The sequence below is a fragment of the Uloborus diversus genome, chromosome 7 (assembly GCF_026930045.1).
Source record: "Uloborus diversus isolate 005 chromosome 7, Udiv.v.3.1, whole genome shotgun sequence".
NCBI lineage: Eukaryota > Metazoa > Arthropoda > Arachnida > Araneae > Uloboridae > Uloborus > Uloborus diversus.
The window spans coordinates 132,881,794-132,907,923 of record NC_072737.1 but is presented as its reverse complement, the minus strand read 5'-3'; the positions used below and the strand labels follow the sequence as shown (position 1 = coordinate 132,907,923).

The following is a 26,130-nucleotide window of genomic DNA, read 5'->3' as shown; positions in this document are numbered from 1 at the left end:
AAGGGGGGGGGGGGGAGGAAAACCGAAAGCCAAGGAGGAGAGAGGAGAGGCGGGGATCTCTAGAGAGGGGGGAGGGAGAGCGAAAGGGAGAGTAGGATGAGAAATAGAGAGGCCTGAGGACGGGTAAGATAGACAGACAGACAACTCGATCTGCGAAACCAGCGCGGTTTTAAAAGGACCCATCACTCCTGGTTACGGCTTTAGTCCGCTTCCTCTCCTTGGCGAAACCACCTGTTGGCTCCTGAGGATTCATCCGTCGAGAGAGCAGTGGGAAGACAGTGTGTGATAACAAACGATCCGGATTAATAGTGCTTCCTGTAAACGAACTTTCTCCGCCGGCGAAAACGGTCGAGGAGCGCGTGGCTGGAGAACCCTACCTGTTGCTCTTTGCCTTCAGTCCTAGTTTTTGAGAAGAGCTAAGAGCGAAAGAGAGAAAAGAAAACCTTCTCAACCGGCTTACGCTGTTCGACGGTCCAGCTGATTCCTGGGGAAATAGGTTACGCGCGTCAACGGCTGGTTGCCTTGCTGGCTGCTCCTTGCTCTCTCCGACCAGTGGTTGCTTGGATTCACTTTTCTTAACACACTGAAACTTGCCGTGTCCTGCTTCTCTCCTTTGCTTCAACCCTTTCGTTTCTTCTGCACCAAGTTCTCCAAACAGAAACTCCAAACTGGACTAAATCCTGTTAAACCATCTTTCTCCAAGGAACTATTTCACCAAAATTTGTGATGCATAATCAGTCCTCAGGAAAGTCAATAGTGATGATACCGCTGTTTTTCTTGACTCTATGGGCTATCGTACAAGCCCAAGATAGTCCTGCCTATCCAGATGGCTCTATCAGACTGGTTGGGGGTAGGGATCCTACCCAAGGCAACGTAGAAGTGTACTATAGAGGACGATGGGGGTCTATCTGTGACGACGAATGGGACATTCGAGAAGCTTACATCGTCTGCAAAATGCTCGGATATAACAGAGCCGTAAGGGCAACTTTCAACTCTCAATTTGGGCGAGGAAGGGGTAAGTAAAATATTGTTTTATCATTAGATCGTCTTATCTAATTTACCAAACCTTTTCGTGATCCCTCGTAAATGTTTGGGTACATATATGAAATTTCTTTCCGAAAAGAAATACAGAACATCTACGATAAGTTTAAAATTTGCATAAGTACTGTCTTCGTTTGAGTCGGTTAAATTTCAAACTAATGGGCAAATTTAATTTTAAATAATAAATTTCATTTTAAATTCTCAAATCTCAGTTTAAAGTTGCTAAATAAATTATCCAATGATGACAAAAATGAAAACAAAGACAGAAGTTTTAAATTCATTCTTGCTTTTTTATTTATTTTTTAATCATAAAACTCAACTTTTACTCTAAGACTGCAATTGTGTATATTTGCATTAAAAAACGAAAATAAGTTGGAAATTAAAAACGAATACAGTTCTTATGTTTCACATATGTAGAGAAAAAAAAGATAAGAATAATCTATTTCAATGCTTTAGTGACTAGTTTAATAGTGATATGTTTATTTTTATGTACCCTTCAATAACATTTAATGTTTTCGAAATGAGACTTAAACTTGAGGTACTTTTTTAATTCAATTGCTTTAACAAATAAAAAATATGTTGTTGTGTCCCGTGAAAACTTTTTTAAATGGTTTTTACATAAAAATAACTTTTAATAGTTTAAACTCAAGCCATAATGACGAAATCAGATTGAATGAAATATTGCATTTTTTTAAATAACAAATAAAGTAACTACTATTATCACTAAAAGAGTTATATTAAATCAAGTATTATTCTTAGGAAAGAAAGTCATATTAAAGTACAACATGTATGTTATCTAAACAGCAACTATTTACTCGTAATATCAAAGTTTAACCTTACGAAAATTACATTTAAAAGGTGTTTTGATGCTTTAAAAATCAATAATAAATCAAATATTATTCTCATGGATAAATACCATGTTAAACTGCAACAAGTATGTTAACTAAACAGCAACTATATAACATATAAAATTAACCTATAAAAACTACATTTGAGAGATATTTTGATGTTTTAAAAATCAATTTCTCAAGGCAGAGTACGATTGAAATTGTATTTTATTTTGGTGAAAATAACTGATTTTGTATGGTTATCTCACTTAAAATATGTCTTGAACAAACGTTGAAAGAAAAAGTAAGATTTTCCCACTAATAAACGTCAACATTTTTACATCTGTAAATACCTTTATGTCTTGTAAATGAACCATTAACAAGCAAATTAGCATCACAATGTAATAAAGTTCTTAAAATAAAAAAGAAATACAGCACCGAATCGAAGTTTTTGAATACATTACTTTAGCTTTATAAACATTCCAACTTTCTCAATCCTCAAGTTAACATCGTAAAGTACTCTTAGTTAAAACGTCAGTTGAATTATCATGTTAATGTGCATATATTAGTAACGTGATGTCACTGAATTAGTGAGAGTAGACTACTCAGCAATTCGCTTAAGCGTAGTTTAGTTGCAACGATCTGGTTTGCCCCAGCTTAGTGAAAGTGCACATTTACCCACTAAGGCTGATGGTGTTTATGTGTGTTACCAACATGTTTGTTTATTAAGTTACTGGTTCAGTAAGTCATTTTTGCCTGAAAGTATTCTTTATCATCTCTCAGAAGCATCAGAACTTTATCAGTGCCGAATGATTAATTCCCTTCAAAAAAACATTCTTTCTAACCTAGAAATACTAAGCACTTACGTACTTTAAGTTAGAAAAAAATCTAAAAATTATATCATCAGTCCTTTATAGAAGAGAAAGAAGAAAAGATTTAGTTTTTTTTTTTTGCTGCCTTAATCTTTTCTATTTATTATAATTTTTTGTTGTTGTTTTATGAACTTGTTAAATGAACTAGACTTTTCGTCATTTTTAAACAAAGCTGCTTAAGAAGAGATAGCTAAAATAAATTGCAATATAAATAATTTTTGGCAGAAAATTGTTCTCTGTCCCCATAATATTAAATCTTACACATCTATATGTTTTGAAAAACAGTGGGTTATGCTAGATATTTTTATGAAATGTTTAAAACAATACCAACAAACTACACAAATAAACGTAATAGTACATATATTTAAATGTAAAAGAAGATTGCAGTGCAATTAAGAATTTAGGGTGAGAGAATATGTGGAAATCGTATTATTTCGTGTTTTTATAACACTCATAAAATTAATGCGAGCGACATGAAATTACTTTGTTTTATTCAATTTTCAATAAAGAAATCGAGTTTATTTCATTTGACGATACAATTACAAAATCGATGATATTTGGTCTCTGAAGTGTTTTAAATCGATTATTCACGATTTAATCGATTATTTCGCTTGTCGTAGTAAATTTTATTCTGTGAAGTTTCTAAACAGTTTTCAAATGATGCGACAATTGTTTTGATTCCGTTTAAAATAATTCATGCTAAAATTTAAATAAAATGAAATAATAATAATGATAATAATGCTAACAACATCTTTGCAGAATTTTTGAAAAGTAGTTTCATAATTCACTGCGCGATCTTGCTATTTGTTTTTATAATGCTGTTTAAGTTTAAGGGTATCAATACAATTATTATGCATATGTACGGTTTTACTTCTTCCATCTGTAATTTTGGTTTCCCTGCCTCTTCCACTTGCGTAAAATAGCGGTTTTGGATTAAACTATCGACACTACGAAAACGTAATAATTGCCATTGCTTCATAGTTTTTTTTTTTTTGCGAAATAATTATATGCTTGGAGTCATTGCTGTATTTGGAAAAACATCATTCGGGGAACATCTATCCTTTTTATAGGATAGATTTCCTGGATAACATTTTCGGAAGTTCAGAAAGTGTCATTTTTGCTTATTTAAATTTCGTATTGCTTTAATTTCAAAAGCAATTATTGTATGAATTATTACAATTATTGTATTAAATAAATTACTTTAAAAAAAACTGTTTGAAACTAAGTTACATTAAATTTGCATTGTTTCTAACAAACCAAACATTTCAAAAAACGGCGTTCCCTCACATGCCTCAACCCCTCCCCTTCTCCAACTTCAGCTATGCTTTGAGTAATTGTTTGTGATATTGACTAAAAATACCCTTTTCAAAAATCTAACTACCAAACGTTGAAACATTGAACTTAAAAAAGGCTTTTTTTTAAATCACCAGATAAAAAAATCATTCTTTAGGCGATTACCTTTTATTTTCATTATCTTCACAGCATCAATAAAATATTACAATGAATACATTCTTTGAAAACCACATAAAACAACCAAGACAACGTATATCACTATCAGAAACAAAAACTTATTGTTGTAGTCTTGGAAAACGTGTCATGATAAGAAAATAAAACAGTGTTGATGAGAAAGAAAAGAAGGCGTTCAGAGATAGTGTTTTCGTTTTATAAAATGAGTATTGCTTTGCGTTTTGAAAACCATCCGATTGTATTAATGCTTGAATGGTGTGGCCTCGGAGTTTATAAACTTTTGTGTCAATCTCTCACAGAATGCCGGATATATTTATGTGTAAATATTTACGCTTTGTTTTATTTTGCTTTTCATTGTAATACTATATTTATTTTTGTCTCATTTTGAGCTTCCGCGAATATTTAGGTCATGCGAACTTTTCCAAAACGATTGTGGAATCACGATTTAAATATTTAACTTTGAAATTACAATTTTATGCAGTAAATCAGCACCTTGAGTCAATTAACAGTCAAACTAAAATAACTATTTTTAATGTATTTTTTCAGTATTGTTTTAACTGGTAAATTAGCATTTATTATTGGTAGTAGATAATTAATTTCTTAGCAGATACATTTTACTAATAACCCTATAATCTGTCAACTAAACTAGTTCAATAAGTATTAATTGCGTTTTTTTATTACGTGACAGTAAGTAATTTTAAAAACCCAAAGAGAACAGAAAAATAAGACATTTATATGAATTAAAAACAAATCATTACTGAATTGAAAAAAATAATGAATAAAGTGATATTTTAATTAAAAAGTAAATAAATAAATAGATTCATTGATAAAAAAAGTAAAACTTTCTTAAGTAAAATAAATATAATTCCTTAATAAATGGTTAAATGAAAATAGTAAGTACTGCTACCAAGTATAGGAGTTTTTTCAAAAATACTTATATCTAAAAAAAAAAATTATATATATCTGCTGATCGTCTTTTGATGCCGTTATTTACTTAAATCTATATAATTACCTTTAAATTTATTGTATTTTTGCGAAATGCATTTTTAAGCAAAAAAAAAAAAAATTAGTGCTAAGTAGTTTTTTACTTATCCAAAAAAGTATGAACTGTTACTTTATTTTGTGATATTTTGAATCATTTTTCCAGGAAAAACATGCAATTCAGACACAGGAAAATAGTCTTGAAACGTTTAATAATTTTCTCATCTTTTGTAAGTAATAAAAATACTTGCTCTAAAATGGAGGAAGAAAATATGGATTTGTATCGAAATCTTTGTTATGCTTCTATGCGATTTATTGTTTCATAGAAACGAATAAGAAAATTAAAATTAAGGCGATAATTACTAATCCATAACACTGGAACATTTGTTCAAACTTCATTTTACTTTATAAAATTGAAACAAAATTGAGGGGTGTCTGCAAGGTGTCCTCGACTGTTCAAAAATACGTTTTCTTCTGATTTTTACCGAAAAAATCCAGATTATCCTTCAAAAGCGTAAATATCAGTTCGTCGTTAAAACATACGAGTTGAAAATAAATACTTTTGGTTTTACCTGAAACCAAAGGTTTTACCTAAATTTGGGAAAAAATTTTAGTAGCCAGGGGAAACAATTTCATTAGCGGCCTCTTTTTAGAGGTAGTCTCCACTTCATTTTAAAGTTAAAAGTACTTAAAGATGTAAATATATTTTTAAGTATTTTTCCTGTTGAAACTAGCAAAAAGAATCAGAAACGTTATTTTTGAAGAAGCCTTGTTTACCTCCAGATAGTTACAACACATAAGATCTTTAATTTGCGCGAACGCCTTAGATTGGGCAGGAGATTTTAGCACAATTTATAGCGCATACGCAAATGAAAGATCTTATGTAAAAGCTATAAAATATTCTTTTTAGGTTCAAACTACGCTATATACTGACAAGTTGTTGCGTTATAAAAACATTTAAAAAAAACTATTTTTCTTTATTTTTTGAAAAATTCAGGTTTTAGCATATTTTTTCAAACTTTCATCCACATGCGCGAACTGAATACGTCAACTTAGTATATTTTTATTATTTGTTCCCAATTGAGGATACCAAACTGCAACTTTTGAGAGGTAACGCGATTCCGAAATAAGGAAATGGATTTTGTCGAACCACCCTAAAAACAAATCAATATTGTTTTTTACATGTTAATGAACATTGTTGACCAAGTTAAAATCTAAAAATCATGTGAAAATTTTAATGTAATTATCGTCCTTGTATCTATCAGATATATAAAAAATAAGTGCAAATATATGCCCGCGAAATTTCTGTTAATGAATAAGAATGGGTGATTCTTCGTAAAAAAGAAGAGAAAAAAAAGCAAAAGAAAGTGACGAAAACACGCTAGATATTTCTTTCAAAGAATCTCTCCCAGAAAAAAAAAAGAATAACAACAGCTCAGAAATTGTTTCTGCTTCAAGTAACAATAATGCTGTCGTACGCCGTGAGTCCTCAGTTTTTATCGACATTACTTTACGCTTTCTCCTTTCGCTTTTTCTTCTTTTGATACGCAAATCGAAACCCTTGACATGTTTTTCCTTCTCTTTTTGCGTTCTTTTCCAACGGGTTTTTCTCACTCACTGTCAGCGTTGTAGAGACGACCAATGCTTACGCTCAGAAATATTGCACCCTAAGTGGTATTGGCCTGAATAGGGTGAAGACAAAAGGAAAACTAAATTTTTATTATGTTTTTGGTTTCTTCAGATGAATTCGAAAAGGAAATGCTGACGATATATATTTGCCTAAACAGATAATTTTAGTTTTATTCAAATGCGTTTGAGAAAAGCAATTTTAAAATTTTGCCGAAGGTAACCATGCAGCGGAGTTAGAATAAAACTGCACTGATTATTGCACGTATTCTATCTCTAATGTCCTGGCTCGATATTTAATTTCTGCTCATTAATTTTGTTTTTAATATTGGCTTAGCCAGCTTGACTATAGTGACTTGAGTAAAAAATATTAAAAATTTTAAAAACAGTGACTTTTGGTTAAAGTTTTGAAGAAGGCAACTATGTATCGGAGTTAGAGTAAAACTGCACTGATTATTGCATGTATTCTATCTTTATGTTCCTTGCTCGAGATTTAGTTTCTGCTAATATATTTTTGCATTTAATATTGGCTTAGCCAGCTTAACTAATGACTTAAGTAAACATTTTTTAAATTCAGTATATTTTAATTAAATATTTTCAAAAGGCAATCACGCAGCGGAGCTTGAAATAAAACTGCAATGCTTATAAGTATTCTATCTCTGTGTTCCTATCTCCTAGATTAATTTTTGCTTACATGTTTGCTTTTAATAGTGGCTTAGCCAGCTTTACTAGTGACTTGAGTAAAAAATGCAAATAATTTTAAATACAGTGTATTTTAATTAAAGTTTTGCAAAAAGCAGCTGCTCAAGATTATAAAACTGCAGTGATTACTACACTTATTGTATCACTGTGTTCTTCTCTCGAGATTTAATTTCTGCTAGTATATTTATACTTTTATTTTGACTTGGTCAGCTTAACTAGTGACTTGAGTAAAAAATTTAAATATATTTAACCACAGAGTATGCTTAAATGCAGTGAGCAACAAATATTTTCAAACACTTGACACGAGGACTCTAGTGAGCCAGGACTCTGAACCAATCGGTAAATTCAAAGATTTTGTGTATAAAGAAACTTTTTAACAGTTGATTATTATATAAATAATAAATTAGTTTAGACGAAAGTTTAAATTTGAAAAATCACCAACAACTACATAGAGACTAATTTTCAGAGTATTAATCATTAAATTTTTAAGGGAAACTATTACCATCTTCAAATAGTAGAATTTTTCGACATTGAAGTGTTAGGTCCTGAATCACCACTCACATGCAAAGAAAATGTTTTTGAACATCAGCAGACAAAAATTGAGACGCAAGTTAATGCAAAAGATGCAAAAAAAAATATGTCAAGATGCAAAAAAATATGAAAAATTACTCTCCGAGCATAAGGATGTCCTGAGAACATTAGAACATTCCAATGCCAATGAAATTTAGAAAACAATCAAGAGTATTATTTTTTCTTAAAACTGAATGAAAAACATTATAGTTACAAATCGTATTATGAAATCATATGCATTCATCATTTTTAAAATACAAAAATGGTGTTAATTTTGGGTTTACTCCCCATAGCATGCTGATTTTCATTTAAGAGTATTTATTGAGAATGGTGTTTGTAATGTTTTTTTTTTCACGCGAGTAGATGCTTTATAATGAAAATGTCGTAACAAACTGTTAAAAAATGCTTATAAACACTAGATTCAAAAATTAGTAACAAACAGTATTGTGGAGTCGGAGTCGTTAGAAAACATGCCGACTCCAACTCCGGGCTTCTTTTTTTCTTTCCTTTTCACTGACTCTCCTTTTATTTTTTAAAAACTGACTACCAATTGGTTCGATTACATGTATAAAAAGATACTAATGAGAAAATAACTGTCAGCTAGCTTGAGTGCTTACCGAACTTTCTGTAGCCGTCCCCTAGTTTGCTTGCTTTTTAACTTAATTAATAGCAACTGTCAGCAAACGGTTTTGTTGCCTAACATTTTCAAGTAATCACTTTCAAATAAAAATAGAAATATAGTGTTTTGTTCGATCTCAGTTATAAAATAGTAAAAGAAACGTAACAAATTAGAAAGTCGAGGCCCGTAGCTAAGGTTGAAACGTTTAAGGATGATCGGCAAATTCAAAGAAGTTCTGGCGCGAAAGCACGAATCCAAAAGATTCGATGAAATAATCTAATGTTTTTTTTTCTTTATTAAGACTGTTTCTATTAGCTTGGTTCTCACTAATAAGTATGAAAGAAAATATTTAAATGACTGATTACAACACTCAATAATTGCAGTTCATCTTAAAATTTTCATATTAAGGTTAATTCTAAAGCAGCCAATAAAATTTAAATTAAAAATTTAGCGAAGTAGAAATATAGGTATAGTAAAAGCTATTCGTACAAATTTGTATACCGTCGCATTTTGTGTAAAATTAGCTCCTGACGTATATGTGCCCTATTTTCGTTGAAATTTTATTGATGAAATATAATTTAAAATATATTTGCGAAAATTTTCAAAATTAAAGTATTTATATTTTTTAAACTCTGAAATTAACTTTGGGTGTCATCTATCAGATGGGTGACACCCGGGACAAACCACCCCCTCTAAAGAGCTTGGATTTAGAAAAAAAGCTTTTTTTCTCTCAAGATACAGCTTTCAAAATTTGAAAGCACACGATTTGATCAATATCTATTCGTTAAACATTAAAGGGGGGAAAATTACAGATAATTATTTTCAAATTTTTTAAAACGGGATTTTTAAGTCATCTCACTTTTTAACTCGTAACTATTGGAAAATTTGATTTTTAAATTGAGTTTCTAACGTTGTATGCGTCTTGGGTTTACAATAAAAAACAAAATGCGAAATTTTCATAAAAAGTAATTCATATTTCAATCTTTAGAGGTTTTCCCCCTTCCCCTGAAGGGAGAAAGGGAGTTGAAAAAATACAATCAAAAAAAAAAAAAAAAAAAAAAAAATCCGGAGTCGGAGTCGGAGTTGGAGTCGGGCGCTTCAAAATCCAGGAGTCGGAGTCGGCCATTTTCCTTCCGACTCCGCAGCCCTGGTACCAAAGACAATACTTTTTTTACACTGTTAACAATATTCATTCGCATATATACAGCGGAAATCGTTTAAGAAGTTTTCCGAGATTTAGGAGAAAAAAATAATTTAGTTAGAAACTGCTTGATTGAAAATTAAAAAAATATGAAAATAATGTGGTATTTTATAAAAAAAAATAGCAGTTATTTTAGAGTAAAAATATTTAATATCATTGTTTTAAGAAAATGAAAAAATGCTAGAAGGCTCGGGCTGTATTCTCCCGGCAAGGTCATGAAATAAGTTAATTATAAATGATAGAAATCTTGTGACGTTGTTAAGTACAAAGAAAGAGTTTTAAACATAGAACACTTTATTTGTTCGCTTTAAAGTTTCATTACATCTATTGAAATAATCTTTTTTGTGTCACATTTCTGACATGAATTTTATAAATTAACTAGCAAAAATACCCGGCGTTGCCTGGGTCAGTAATAATTATGAGGAACAACAATTCAAAACAAACCTTTTTGACGTGATTAAAAATCGAGCTTCTTCCTTACTCATTAAACTAAAATAGCAATAAGTATAAAGAACAAAATAGTATTCAATTAGAAACGAAAGCACGACATTTAAGCATATACAAATTTGAAGAATTTCCGAAATATGAAATTAAACTTTACATGTTTAAAAAGATTTATCTGTTAGTACTTTTTTTTTAAATCTAACACCTTCTCTGTATGGCTATTGATGTACGAACTGTTTTAAAAAATGTAGCCGCCCGTGTTCCCCTTACACTTGCTTTAGTTATTTTGGGAAATTTCAATTTTTGTAAACACTTGGTGCGGTTTAAAATCTTACCAAATTTGCGAGAATCATTTTGGGACACTTTCGATAATACTCCCTCTCCTTACTAATTTTTATTATAGAAATATTTTTGCCAGATGCTAAGATACTTTTGGTCAAAAAAAAAAAAAAAAATGGCGCTAAACGGTTTCATCCGAAATGTTTCCAAAATAAGGAGTAAAATTTGGCGATAGTTTGAAATCGTGCAAAAAGAAAAATTAATTGAAGTTTTTGTGCGGTTTATGGATTTGCCTAATTTAGTTGTTGAATTATTTTACCCAGTATTTTTTTTTTTTTTTAAGTATCTTTGATTGGCGATATTTTGTTTATGTGGTGAAAACTGAGAAACATTATTACGTAGTCTTTGGGCTCAAAAACAGCGACAGTGGAAAAAACTGCCAAATGCATCAGCTACTGAAATCTTTCTGAAAAAATTCTGGCGATATTTCTGCTGGTTGGTTGGATATAGTGAGCAAGTGTCCAATCAGCATAAATAATAATAATAAACCATTAATTACATAAGTTCCGTTTAAAAGTAAAATGATCAGCCAAATCCATTTATTTTTAGCCAATCTTGTGGAAAAACGTTACTTTAAGATTTGACTTGAGAAAAGCCTCAAACAGTCAGACGAAACACAAAAACATTCAACAATTCTAACTATGAACTGGGAGTTGAGATGATACACTAAATAATGAATTGGGTTGAGGAAAGCCTTCGAACATGGATCAGAAAAAGCTCATAACTCGTTTTTCATACAACTTAGAACTTTCTAACAAATGCCATCTTCAGCAGAAAAATAAGCGCTTTCGATGGACATATAATGTTAATTTGTGCACGTTTTTTTCCACCCCCATATTGGGGCATTTATGCGAAAATTGGAATAAAAAGGGAACTATCAATCGGATTTTTTTCGAACTAGTCTACAAATCTTCCCAGCACAAAACTGAACAAATGGTGAAAGTTTCAGCCGGGTAGTTTCTGAGATCTTAAGGAACAAATTTATCAAACTCCATTTTTATCTATATATAGATCAATTTCTCCTAATTTTGAACAACTATATCATTGTTTCGGGGTATATCGTTTTTTGTATACCAATAAATTAACAAAACAGTTAAAATATGTGTGTGGCAGTTTACCATACAGAAATTTTGACTCCTTGAATCCAAAGGCGGATTAAGAAATATTTCAAGGGAGGGGTGATTCACTCTTATTGCTTACCGTTTACTACGTATTCAGATTTTACACATCTGTTTCGGACGAATTCTATTCCGAAACGTTTCCGGACAAAAGCCACGAAATCCCCTTCCCCTAGCACCAAACTTCGTCTAAAAATACATTTTTGAACTTTAATATTGAAAACATCCCCCTACGCTAGCCTCCTTTTTTATCATTTTGTTTGACTTTGTAAATAATTTAACTTTTTACACAATTTAATTTTTAATTTTTGTTTTATTACTTACTCCTGTAAGCCTCGTGATACACTTTGTGAACACGAGGAAGTTTCTAATTTTTAATTAAAAAAAATATGGAAATATTAAGATTGCGGAGAGTGTCTCAAGAGGTCACACCCATCGCCCCTCCCTCATATCTGTGCCTGTGAATGACGGAATGTCATTAGAGATGATGTTATTTCTGCAATCTTCGAAAGGCAAGCTGTATTTTGGGAAAAAAAGTTTTATGGAGCTATCGTAAAAACACACCTTTCACTGATTGTAAATGTATGCAGATGATGGGAAGCCTGAGGGTCTGTTTTGCAGACTAACGCCGTCTAATCACTAATGTATCACGACCGCAAACCTGAGGTCGTCAGAAAAACGGACAGAAAGGAAAGATGACGTCATCAAGGAGTGAGGTCGAAGACGAAAGTGAGGTCGGATACCGGTGCATTGATACGTGAAGAGGAAGAAGAGAGACAGGAGAAGGCATTTAGAGGCGGATATTGCTCCGCGGGAGTTAAAGAGTACATTTCGCACTCTGGGGTAAAAGGCACAAATTTGGTCAACGCGGAATTTCGTTAATTTCTGTTTATGGAAAATGTAACAGTTATTTCTTCAACCCCTCGCCGATTCCAGTAGTTTTAACATCATAAAATATGTCATTAGTAGTTTTGGAACTCCTCATCCTATCTGTTATATGAAATAGGCAATTTTCATATCAGTAATTCATTACTTTACACACTTCGGAGGCTATGAATAAACGAAAATTTTGATATTATAACTAAAAGTTTTGAAAAAATATTGAGGAACGTTTTCGCGGCAACAACGAACGGTTTTGAATATTATTTTAATTGAATATAAAATTTGTAAAATTATTAACCACATTGAAATTCTACAAAATAGACCCTGAAAATTCAGGGTCAATTTTTTAAGTCAAATTTTATTTTCTTTTTATATTTTCGTTTCAAAGTAATTAAGGACAAAGTTATTCAGTTTTTCAGAATATATTTTTTATTTTCTTTTTCGTTGATTTTTATTCATTTATTATTTTTTTCCTGTAGCAAATAACTCTTGATTACTTTGTGCAATTTTTTAAAATATTACTTTCTTATGTTAACATTGTCGCTTTAATTGTAATTTTGCTTCATTACAATGGCCATTGCTTATTACGTTTGATTATCTTTTGCTGTTTTATATTAAGAAATGAATGTTTGTATATTTCAATCACTTTAATACTTTATAGGGGTGTTCAAAAAAAAAAAAAAAAAAAAAAAACGCGCTCAGACCCTAAAATTCCGGAAACGAACCAAGTTACAATCGAAATTGGCAGTAAATTGCTTTTCTTTTTAAACTTTATAAATTTATTCCTTATTCACGTAAAAAGATGTCCTAAGAAAATAATTTTTGCAAACAATCAATGCTTGTATAATGCATTTATACAGAAGTATCAAACAGCTTTAGAAAAAAAAAATAATCAAGCTGTAATGATTATTGTTCGTTCTTTTTATGAAGGTGCTGAATATCGAAAGTTAGAAACATATTTAACATTGTAACTGAAAAACATTTTTTTTTCGCACTAAGAGAAAATGTTGTCGATTTTGTTTAAATAACTTTCAAAATCCTAGTTACAATTCATTCTGCGAAAGTCAGCAAATTCAATTTAGTTTAAAAACATATTTTTGATTACTTATTATTTACTTTTAGAAGAACATAAAACTGTACGATAAAAGACAGTTTTCAGATTTGTTAAATTCAAAAAAAAAAAAAAATCTTTCTTTTCAGTTTTAAAAAGCGTTCAATCATAAAAAAGATAACTTGATGGCAAAAACTTTTTTAAAGGAAAAAAGCATTATAACAATGATTTTATTTTATTTAAAAAATTGTTTCCTTTTTTAAAAATATTTATTATATATAAGATGTACACAAAAGCACACGTATGCTTTGAGGTGATTGCACCTTTAACAGGTTGAGATATGTGTATTAGTAGTGTGATTAAATCAGAGTTTTCAGAAAAATAAAGAAAAAAAAACTTTCAAGTTAAAAAACTTTTAATTTGAAAGAGTTTAAAACTCAAACTTTTCACCGTTGATTTATTTTTCTCCAAATTCCTGGGCTCCATCCAAACAATTTTTTTTAATGTCTTTTCTTTTTCAAATGAATTAGAATGATTTAGACAGTAATGCAAGACCCAGAACATGTCCGTCCATAGCAGTTAAGAGTTACATTGTAGAAATGAGTACATGACAGAATTTTCTTTATAGAACTAATTTATGATTCATAAGTGATTATACTTTGTTTGAAAACCGTTTTGTTTTTCTTTTTTATATTTTGCGGAGACAAATATGCTCTTTAATAAATTGTTTTCCTAAAAATCTTAAGCACATTCAGTTCTTAAATACTCAGAACTAATTAGAATAACCTAGGATTTTATTAAATGTATTTAACTTTCAGTGATTGCCATGTAAAAGAATAAGTTAAAATATACCCGAGTAGCATCAACTCATCGGCCGATCATCGGCCGTTCATCGAAATCCGATCAAACTTTGATCGGGCGATGATCAGATTCCGATGAGTTTTCATCGGAAATTGCTCCAATATGTCTCATCGGCAATAGTAGAATCCGATCATCGGAATCCGATGAATTTTGCTCCCTATACCGATGAGATTTGGAGCAATATACGAGCAGTGCTGTTCCGAAGCGATGAATTTTGGATGAAAATACGATGAGAAGTAGTAATAACTGCGATATAGGGACAAGCAGGAGGGAAAAAAAAATTAACAGAGGGAAGGGGAATCCGCAATCTTGGATGATCACGTGACCCTTCCGCCATCCTGAAAACTTTCAGGAGGGGTATTTCCGGATGACGTCATTTGGGACATTTATTTAATATATTTTAATACCTTGTTTATTTAATTTCTAATTTACCAACTTTTGATAAACGTAATTCATGAGTTCAATCTAAGTCGCTTTAGCCAGGAATCGAACCTTAGACCGCTGGAATACGAGATTCATATGCTAACCACTATACAAGTAATGCTCTTTCCAATGAGGAAAATAATGTATTAAATGAAAAATTATTTGTGGCGCCATGTATCGGATGGCAAAGTCATGACAGATTTCTGAACGGAAAGTGAGAATTTTATTCAGTGAATATACTTGTGGCGCCAGCTAGTGAAGAGTCGGAGTCGATCATTTTGCCCGCAAACTGAGTCGGAATCGGTAATTTTGGGAGTCAAATTGAACGGAGTGGAATTGTTTTGGAGATAGAGAGAAATCATTCAAGAGTCGGAGTCTCATTTTGTTCGCAATTCCAGTGAGGTAATCGGGGTTGGAATCGTGGAGTTAAAGTTGAATTGATTTTGCAGCAAATCGGAGTAAACCCTTCCAAAATCCAGGAGTCGGATTCGGAGTCAAGTTTCAGTCATTTTACCTCCGATTCTCAACCCTGAATGTTGATCCGTATAGCCTTACGATTGATCAATAGTCAGATATTCGAATAATAAAACTTATCCTATTTTAACAGTTGGGAGATTTCCAAAAATTTTAGATTGGGAAAATTTTTATCGGAAAATTTAAACGACCTACTTTTTTTAAGATGAAATGTAACTCGGCAAATTTTCATCGGAAAATTTGATCGTTACGATCTCTTTTTCCGATGAAATGTAGTTCGTCAAATTTTCATCAGAAAATTCGATCGTTACGATCTTTTTTTTCCGATGAAATGCAGCTCGGCAAATTTTCATCGGAAAATTTGATCGTTACGATCTCTTTTTCCGATGAAATGCAGCTCGGCAAATTTTCATCGGAAAATTTGATCGTAAGGATATAGTTTTCCGATAAAAAACAGCTCATCGAAAACCGTTCTCGGATTCTGATCGTAACGTTATCAGCGTGCATTACGCGATGAGTTTAGGAGGAGTCGATGATCGGCCGAGCAAAATCCGATGAGTTGATGCTACCTGGGTACCATCGAACACCCTTTTTTTAATGGGAAGTGTAGCAAATGCAAATGAACTACAAAAGCATCCCACTAACTTAGAAACAGTAATGCTTTAATAACATAAACAAAGAGGAAGAGGAATTGTAGTCAATTTTTAAAAACTCTGAACTAAATTTACCAATCATGACTTCCTATTGTATTAATCGTTGAATTTTCCTTGAACTAAAAATGCACTAACACTGAAAGTGGCCACTCCCCGTTTTACAAAAGGAGAGCTTTCAAAGATTCAATCAAAGTTAAATCTTTAAATTTCCTTTTAAATTAAAAGCACCATTATTCATGGTTTTAATTCAAGAGCAAGAACTTTACGTTAAGTAGTTTTTAAACAACGAAAACTAATAATTTCAATGATGCTTTTTGATCATACTAACACTTTGTGCTTTGTAATATTTAAAATGGATGAATAATAAAGTTGTACCCACACCCTTTCTTTATCACATATTTCAAACATTATAAATCATTGACATTTGCCTGAAATAAAAAATAAAGAAAATAAACCTCTCATAGTTATCATGATTACAGAACGAAGAGATGTGGTTCCGATTTTTAATCATCGAACGTTTGTGGGTCCATTTATAGTATTTTACCCTATCAGCCCTTGAGGTTACCTTGTATACAAAATCCATGCATAGATAAATTGACATTTAATTCAAAGTAATGTCACCTGCATGTCACATTAGGCCTTGAATAATAAATGGTGACATTTTGCTTGCCTTTCCTATCTTTCGTCAAGCACTTAACAATCACGCTATAGAAAAATAATCTATTGGTAAAAACGTACATGTAGCCATCAGTTTTATCGCTCTGTACACGCCACTGATCTCATACATAGCAGACGACACGTGAATCTCGGTAGTTTCATTTTATTCCGACATCATTTTTCCGGCATGGCAGATGGGTGGCCAACTGTAACTGTAACGGCAAATGTGACGTCAACACATCGTTTTCGTCAAATAAGGAAAAGAATGGATTTTCTGACTTCCGATTTGTTGTGAAAGAAAAATTACTAATTTTCATTAAAAAATATTTAATATAAGAATTTAAGTAATTTATTGGCTTTTTGCCTTTTATGTAATTATGATATGTAATTCGTTCAGAAAATTTTTAAGTTACCTTTTACATATTAAAACAATTGCAGTTAGTTTTTCATTATTTCTCTTTTGAACAAAGGAGCGCTTTTCAATATTAGAAGGTGTACGTGAATTTAAATTTTTAAAAATAACAGCTGGTGAGAAAATTCTATCACTTATAATAACTCATTAAAATGGATCAGTTTTTTCCCTTCCTGAAGCTAAAAAATAAGGAAAGTATTTTGAAAAGGATTCCGGCACTTTGAAAAATATCCTAACATTCTAACTACCATGATCTGAATTAAATAAATACTTTTGTGTATAAAAAGTAAAAAATAAGAAATAACAGCGTCAAATAGCACAAATTGCAGTTTACTGCAGACACGTGTTTCGGCATTACAATGAACGCCTTTTTCAATGCAAAATAGTGAGCTTTTGGATGCAAAGACATCCGATAAAAGACTGGTAATTTTCTAAAAAATTGAATAGAACAGCCAGTTGCAAAACCCAGATCAAGGTAAAAATAATAAGAAATAAAAACGTCGAATAGCACAAATTACAGTTTACTGCAGTCACGTATTTCGGCGTTTCATGGAAAGTCTTTTTCAATGCAAAACAGTGATTGATTTAAATAAACATTGATTAAAAAAAAACATAATGGTATGCGCTGTAAATATACTGTTTATATTAAGTGTACGTGAGCAAACTGACCCAAATAACATATAAACTCACAAATATTTAAGACAAGAATTGGAACAATTTTCCAGCTTTTTGCCTTGATTTTCTAGTAACGAAAAACAACTACCAATTTTATTATTTCACACAAAAAGATAAAACATGGTGTAAAGTGCTGTATACAATTGTCAACAGTAAAAAAAACCGTTTTTACATTTTTTAGAAAAAATGTATGTGGAGAAAGTAACTATTGCATCCTTTAAAACTCATTTGAATGCAAGATCTCGGAGAATAAATTATATGCGTCTCACGAAAGTAAGACGGGTGATTTTCTAGTAACGAAATTTAACTTCCATATTTATTATTACACACAAAAAGATAAAACATACTGTAACGTGCTACACCCAGTTGCCAATAGTAAAGGATAGCCATTTTTACATTTTCAGAAGTGAAGTCAGTGGAGAAAATAACTGTTACATCCTTTAAAACTCACTTGCATGCAAGATCTCGGAGAATCAATTATGCGTCTCACGAAAGTAAGAGACGGGTGATTTTCTAGTAGCGAAAAATACTTCCATTTTTATATTTCACACAAAAAAAGATTATATATATATATATATATATATATATATATATATATATATATATATATATATATATATATATATATATATATATATATATATATATATATATATATATACAATTTGAATTCTGACTCTTTGAATTCGAATTATGTTTTACGCAATCACGAGTTCCGACAGGACCCTACTCATTGGAGGCTATTGTTTCTAGAAAGGCTCATGTCCTCCCAAGCCTGCCCCTCCTCCTGGGCAGTTACGTGTGTGTATGTGTGTAAGGACTTGTTTGTGTGTAGACGTGTGTGTATGCAGGACATGGACGCTACCGCCTAGGAGGAGGGGATTCCGGTAGACAGTGCTGCTAGTGGGGGCTAGGACCAGAGGAGCAGTTCCGTCCTCCGATGGACGGCGGTGCTGCAGAGGCCCCTGGTCCATTCTGAAAAAGGAACCGGACATCAAGGACGGTCAAATGAAAGCAATAAGTAATCGTGATTGCTCAAAAACATGTTGCAAAGTGTTGTCAACAGTAAAGAATAGCCATTTTTACATTTCCTAAAAGTAAAGAGTGAGTGGAGAAAGTAACTGTTACATCCTTTGAAACTCACTTGCATGCAACATCTTAAAGAATCAATTATGCGTCTCACGAAAGTAAAAGACGGGTGATTTTCTAGTAACGAAATTTAGCTTCCATATTTATATTTCACACAAAAAGATAAAACATGCTGTAAAGGGCTACACACAGTTGTCAATAGTAAAGTATAGCCATTTTTACATTTCCCAGAAGTGAAGTCAGTGGATAAAATAACTGTTACATCCTTTAAAACTCACTTGCATGCAAGATCTCGGAGAATCAACTATGCGTCTCACGAAAGTAATAGACGGGTGATTTTCTAGTAGCGAAAAACAACTACCTTTTTTTCATACAAAAGGATAAAACATTTTGTAAAGTGATACACACAGTTGTCAACAGTAAAGAATAGCCATTTTCACATTTCCTATAAGTAAAGTGGGAGTGGAGATAGTAACTGTTACATCCCTTAAAACTCACTTGCACATGCAAGATCTCGGAGAATCAATTATGCGTCTCACGAAAGTAAAAGCGATGCGTTTGGACATTGCACTCATCTATGTAAGTTTAGTGCTTCCTTGTAAGGAAATGCAAGCATGAAAACCGTCTAAGCTCATTAACCAATCGCTTCATCTATATTAACTGGAGCCGAAGACTTCCCTTTCGTTGGATATGGATCAATGGACCAGACAATCGTTTCTGAATGCCTGATGTTATCATTGAAATAGAATCAGACATCGAAACCTTTCAATTATTGCGATCAATAAAATGTATCATTAATTGACCGTAATAGTGCTAATGGAATCACTTTTGCTTGGAAGACCGTTTGTTACAAAAAAGAGGGAATTCAGAATGTTCAAGTATTTGTTGAGGAAGCGCTTGTAGCCGATTTTTTCAAACGCTGAAGTTGCGTACCTAGGTATTTTTTCTTTTCATCCTGCAAGTATTAACTAAAGAGCTTTTTCTAATATCTTTTTTTAAATCAATATTGCGATGGCGTTTTTAGATACTCTAAAATGTTTTTTAAACAGTTACGAATAAATATTGCCGAAATGAAATAACTGAAACGGTGGAAAAGGATTTTCTCATACGATTACATATAATAATTGTTATAGTTTTTTTTTTTTTTTTTTTTTTTTTTTGGACACTCTAAAATCATACTTAAACAGTTATATACAACAACAACAAATATTATCAAATATAACAAATATTATCAAAACGGAATGAGTGAAAAGGTCGTTAAGATTTTCCCGTATTATAACATAAAAATATTACAGTATTGTTTTTTTTCCCTTTGACACCCTAGAATCTTACTTTTAACAGTTATGAATGAAAAGTATCGAAATAGAATGGCTGGCATAGTGGTTAAGATTTTCTCATGATTACATAAAAAATGTTATAACGGTTTTTTTTTTTTTTTTTTTGACACCATAAATTGTTACTTAAAGAGTTAAAAACAAATAGTATCAAAATAGTGTGAATGAAAGGTGCTTAAGATTTTCCTATAAGATTACATACAAATATTATACTAGTGGTATTTTGGACACTTAAAATGTTTCTTAAGCAATTATGAATAGATATTATCGAAATGGAATGAGTGAAAAGGTGGAAAGATTTTTCCATTTGATTAGCCAGAAGAAGTGGGATGAAGAGTCCCATTTCTTTCATTTATTTTCAATGACAATTTAATCTGAAAACGGTTAGCATAGATAATGAAAAATTATTTTATTTTCATAAAAAATAGATATGTTTCTGCTTAACATGTACAACTTTCTTAAGTGGAGCTATAAAAGAATAATCTTTTCTCATTGGTGTTTTAATTGGAACCTTTCACTTACTATTTTACTTTGGTAAATTTTACCCATTTCTCTTCCGACTATTTTTATTTCTAGCCGTATTTGTTTAGAAGATATAGAGTTTGTAATACTTGATGTTAGACTGTATTTAACTTTTCAGTTAAGTAACTGTATGTAGCTACTTATTTTGAATCAGTAGAAAGCAAAATATATTTAAGCTATAGCACCTCAATCATGGTACAATAGTGCAAAATAAGTAATCAGTCAATGATTTTTTTAAACGCCCACTGGAAAAAAAAACATTTTTAATAAAAATATCTGGATCAAAAAGAGTCCTTTTCAAAATCATTATTAAAAATGTTAAAGAAAAAATAAAACTCAAAAAAAAAAAAAAAAATACTCCTCCGTCCTAAAAACATTTTTTATAAATTCCTCTTTATTTATTGGATTAGGTTTTATTATTTATGTTCAAATAGAATACACTGCAAATCTTAAAACACTTTTTGAACGCATGTTGTGTACGGACACTTGTCTCTTTTTTTTAGAACACTTGAAGCACACTTTTTGGAACACTTAAAATAAAAGAGCTCTTCTGAGAATTACCTATTTGAGACCACTTATTTGGTTTAGCACAATTTTCGAACCCTTTTTGTAAAATATATAAACACCAAAACATGACACCTTTATTAGAGCACTTTTTAGCGCACTTTTTTAGGACTTTGTTTAGACTTTTATGGAATCCTCATCTTTTCCCAAATCCCTTAAATATTTTACAGAAGTTTTTGCTGCTAATTTTACGTCTGCCTCGGCAGTTCTCAGAAGCCGGGCAATGGACGGTCTGTGATCAGGGAAGGGGCATCTTTTAGGGGTCCATTCGCGAAAAGAAGCAGTGAAGATTCATTGTAACAAAATTTCTAGTAGTATCATATTGAGGGATTCAAGCGACTAATAATTAAAGAAAACTGTTAAATTTTAGCTTGGACAAAAAGAAAGCGACGATTTCAAAAGTGTGCCCAAATATGTTGCTAATCTGTTCTCAAATATGACCTTTAGCTTAACTGTAACAAATATCCCAAGCAGGACACATTCGGTGCATTTTCAGAACACATATTAATACAATCTCTTTTTAACGGAGCCCATTCGGAAGATATTTCAGTACGCTTCCTTTTTAAAGGAGCTCATTCTAGTACGGATTGAGGCAATTAAAGCACTTTTCTGAACAAAAGTGCTCCGAACGTGTTCTCAATGTGCACGGAACTGTAGTGAAAAACTTAAGCATTAAAAAAAAACTTTGCATTTCATTGAAAACTGAAAGCAAATCTCATCCACTTAAGCCAAAATAGAACCCATTGTATGAATGGAATCGCTAATGCTTTTCACTTTCACGCGTCGAATTGCAACTTCAAAAAGCAGGCATTAGCGATCACAGCTTTAATCTTTCCTACTGTCATGGATAGTGCAAATGATAAAAGCGGCTTCTTTTATAGAAATTCTAACAATAACTCCACAACGTCTGCACAAGTGAAGCATCACGCAGGGGGAGGATTAGCGAAACTACCGACATTACGGTAATCTTCTTAACAAATTGAATAAAGATTGCTGCCGATTTCATTTTGTAAGTTCGTGAGGTACAAATAAGTTTCACAAAGATGGGAAAGGATTTTTGTAGAGAAGAAAAGTTGTTCTTTGGAGGAAGGACATTGTTAGCCTAAGAAGAGATCATTGAAGGATTTTCTGCCTTCGAAGTGTAAAAGCTTCTTTTTTGCCATCGAATGTTGAAAATAAAATTCCAGAGAATGGAAAAATCTTAATCGTTAATAAAACTGAAAAATATTACAGCACATTCTTATGACTTGATGAAAAGAAATAACTCTTAATGTTTCTAAATGTATTTAAAAGAAAAAGTGTTATTTACTGTAAAAAGTAAATAAATGTGTCTTAACGCACACAAGCTCACACTTTGAATTAAAAAAGGGGTTCTTGCTAACCCCGAAACAAGTGTATTCAATCATCTGTTTATTTGTGCTAAAAAACATTGAATAATTTCTTGTTGTGTTCTTTACTGTATCTAATTTTGTAATAAGATTATTGTTAAAGTGTGCAGTGAATAGCAAATAACAGCTAATCCTTCTTTTTATATAACAGTCATTTTTTTTTTTAAATTTTCAATCGAACCCTGTTCACACTCCTTAAAAACACTTTGTCATCTTTCAAGATACAGAAGGAGAAAATAATTCCCATTCAAATACTCTTTCTACGGGTTCTGTTTTTCTTGGTATCCTTTAGATCCTTTTGATATTCTTTTCAGTTTTACCACGCTTTTTTATACAATATATATCTGAATTCTACATATATGTCCAAGTTGCCTTCGTATGATTTATTTACCTACTTATTATAGGTTTCCATGCTTCATTTTCTCCTGTCTAGAATGCCGTTGAAATGTTTCAAATTCTTTAGTTTTTTTTTTTCACGCTTAGCAAAATTTTCTATTTTGAATTCTTCAAGTTTAGTAAATGTCTTGCTATGTGTCTGTCGAAAATTTCTCCCCCCCCCCCTGTAAAGTTATTACGTAATATGTTTGGAAAATAATTCCTCGATGATATATATATATATATATATATATATATATATATATATATATATATATATATATATATATATATATATATATATATATATATATATATATATGAAAGCAGACTTTTGGCTATTGGTTGTCGAACTGGAGCATCATTATGAAACTCAAAAGTTGTGATACCAGAAAGCAAATATGTTTTCATACAACGAACAAGTTTCAGAAATATATTTATTTCTCAGCTAATGCTGATATTCGTCTAAACTTTTAGAGTCCTCCTTTTGAAACAGTTTAAAATTCTTTTCTGTTGAGGGCTTTTGAATGAAAGAATATTTTGAATGAAATTTGCAAAAGAAGCACAAATGACTTGAAGCACCACACACACACTTTCACCCGCGTATTTCTATGCAACTGGACTTCGAGCAGAGGTCAGCTTTCTCTACGTTTCAATGTCTATAGCAATTCTGCAATGAATTTCATTTGAAATTATTCTTAAGATTAAAAGCCTTTTCGAAAATGCAATTTTAAACTGTTTTAAAAGAAAACGAGGTCTTTGAAAGTTTAGAAGAAAAAGAGTGAAAGCTGTCATTTTGATATGCGCATAATTATAAAATATTTTTGTTGAAACTTGGCTAGCTTTGTGAAGACATATTTTTCTTTTGGTTTCGCTATCATTGTGTTTGCAGAATGATGACCTATTTCTACAATAGTTGGAAATCTGAAAATGCCTTTTAAATATTTTTTTTCCCCGCAGGTAAAAGTTCACTCTTAAAAGAAAAGGAGAACGCTTCAAAACAATTTAAGCACTGATTTAAATACTTCATCAAAGCTTAATTTAAAAGTAATTGCATTGCCGGTCCAGAACAAAGCATGATGAAAGTGAAATGAAAACGTTAAACTTAGTTTTCAAAAGTTAAATGAATTCTGAACAGATAAGAATTTGTTTCACAACAGAAAATAAAACCTAAAAAGGTAAATCATATAAAAGTTATAAATCTTTCTAACAGAAATTTTAATCATTCTAAACATGTTTAATATCTTCCTAAAATTATGTAACTGAAATAAGAAGTTAAAAAACACATAATTCGCTACTGCATCCTTTAATGAGTATTTCACATAATTTATCAAATAATGAAATATGCTTTGGACGATTCAGAAATTAAAACCCATTTAAATAGTTTACTAATGTAAAAATATGTAGTTATAAAAATAATATTTCAAGGAGAGTACTTTTTAACTGCCACTACAGTTATGTAAAATATTTTGCAAACTTTCATTGCTCGTTTTAAACGATTTGATTATTGTATTAACGAAACAATATTTTATAATTGGTGAGATGTTTTTTTTTCTTTTTTTGCAGCATAAGTGATGAGATAGGTTGTATATAACTCCAAAAGTATGTTTTTGCTTAAGCAAATTAGCATTAAATTTCTAGTGATTTTGTACTATTTATTGTCATTAATACAACTGGAGCATTACCGTAAGTGTCATACTTACACTTAAAAACAATATTACAAAATGTTCGAATGTCAACGTCCAACTCTGGTAAGACTCGTCTCCTGTTAACACGGCAGTGCTTACAAAGGGTATACAGGGCACCCTTCCAAGATTTTTTTTAGCAATAATATTAATAATAATAGTAACAACAACAAAAAAAACCACAACAAAAAACAGTAATAATGATAACAATAGCAATAATAATAGTATTTATAATAATAATAATAACAATAATAACAGCAGCATAGAATGAAGTTTGAGCCTGTTCTAAAAGGAAAATATTATGTTATTTAATTATTGTTTACATTTTTCGAAGAAAGGATACATTTTGTGATTTAGGTTTTTCATCTTTTCCTACAATTGCTTTTAAAACCGAATTCAAAATGTTGCTTGTTGCAATCCAAAATGTTTTTTTTCAATTCAAAAGGTTAAATAAATTAATTTAACCAATTTATTTGTCATTGCATCTGAATTTCCGATGACTTTATTTATTATCCTCAAAATCACTTCAGTTGAAAGTTTAGTCTGCTCATGATTACAAACGCAAATTAATTGTCAGAGGCCGAATTAGTGCCTGAAAGGTATAAAAATGTATTTACTCAAAAGACGATAGTTACACACAGCGAATTGATTAGTTAATTTAAACCAATCCGAAACTAACATTAGATTTGATTGAAAAACACTTATTTTCGCTGACTCGTTAACCAGAAAATGTTTCTCTCAGTCGACAGTGTAATTATCAAAGACCTCCATTGCTGTTTCGTGCTGGAAAGAATTCGGAATCATACTCTATTAGTTCTCTTGGCGATTTTTTGCGTTCATATTGCTCAGAGTTTCAATACGTAATTCGAGATTCATAAAATGATCTCCGACAGTGTTGTTTTCAACCCAGATTACACGTAAAAACTGACCAACTCATAAAATAAACATGAATGAGTTTTCCTTCAAAATTATTGGAATTCGTTAAAGATCAATAAGAATTCTCCTCTTTGAACTGAAAAGCTGCAGATTAGAAACAGAAAGTGAATAGATTTTCCTGAAAAATGGAATGGACTCATCCACTTGGCGGCCGTTCAGAAGGGTTGGGTGGCCGTTGCTAGGGGTATTTTTAAAATTAAGTCTATGGGCTGAAAAATCTGTGCAGCAAAAAAGTGGCCGTTAAGAGGGGTGGTCGCTTAAGACTAAGACAGATGGCCGTTTGGAGAGATTTCACTGTAATAAGAAGAAAACAGTCGAGCCCACTTATAAGAATCCCGGTTA

General features: G+C 31.4%; 1 protein-coding gene across 1 annotated transcript in view; it reads left to right on the top strand.

Moving 5' to 3' along the window:
* The first annotated feature begins 202 nt into the window (after nucleotides 1–202).
* The window catches only part of LOC129225572 (lysyl oxidase homolog 3A-like), a 122,757-nt gene continuing 96,829 nt past the window's right edge, over nucleotides 203–26,130 (top strand). Inside the window, exon 1 of the mRNA XM_054860020.1 lies at nucleotides 203–1,015. Coding sequence (XP_054715995.1) covers nucleotides 727–1,015 — 289 coding nt within the window. The 5' untranslated portion in view covers nucleotides 203–726. The remainder of the gene's footprint in view (nucleotides 1,016–26,130) is intronic.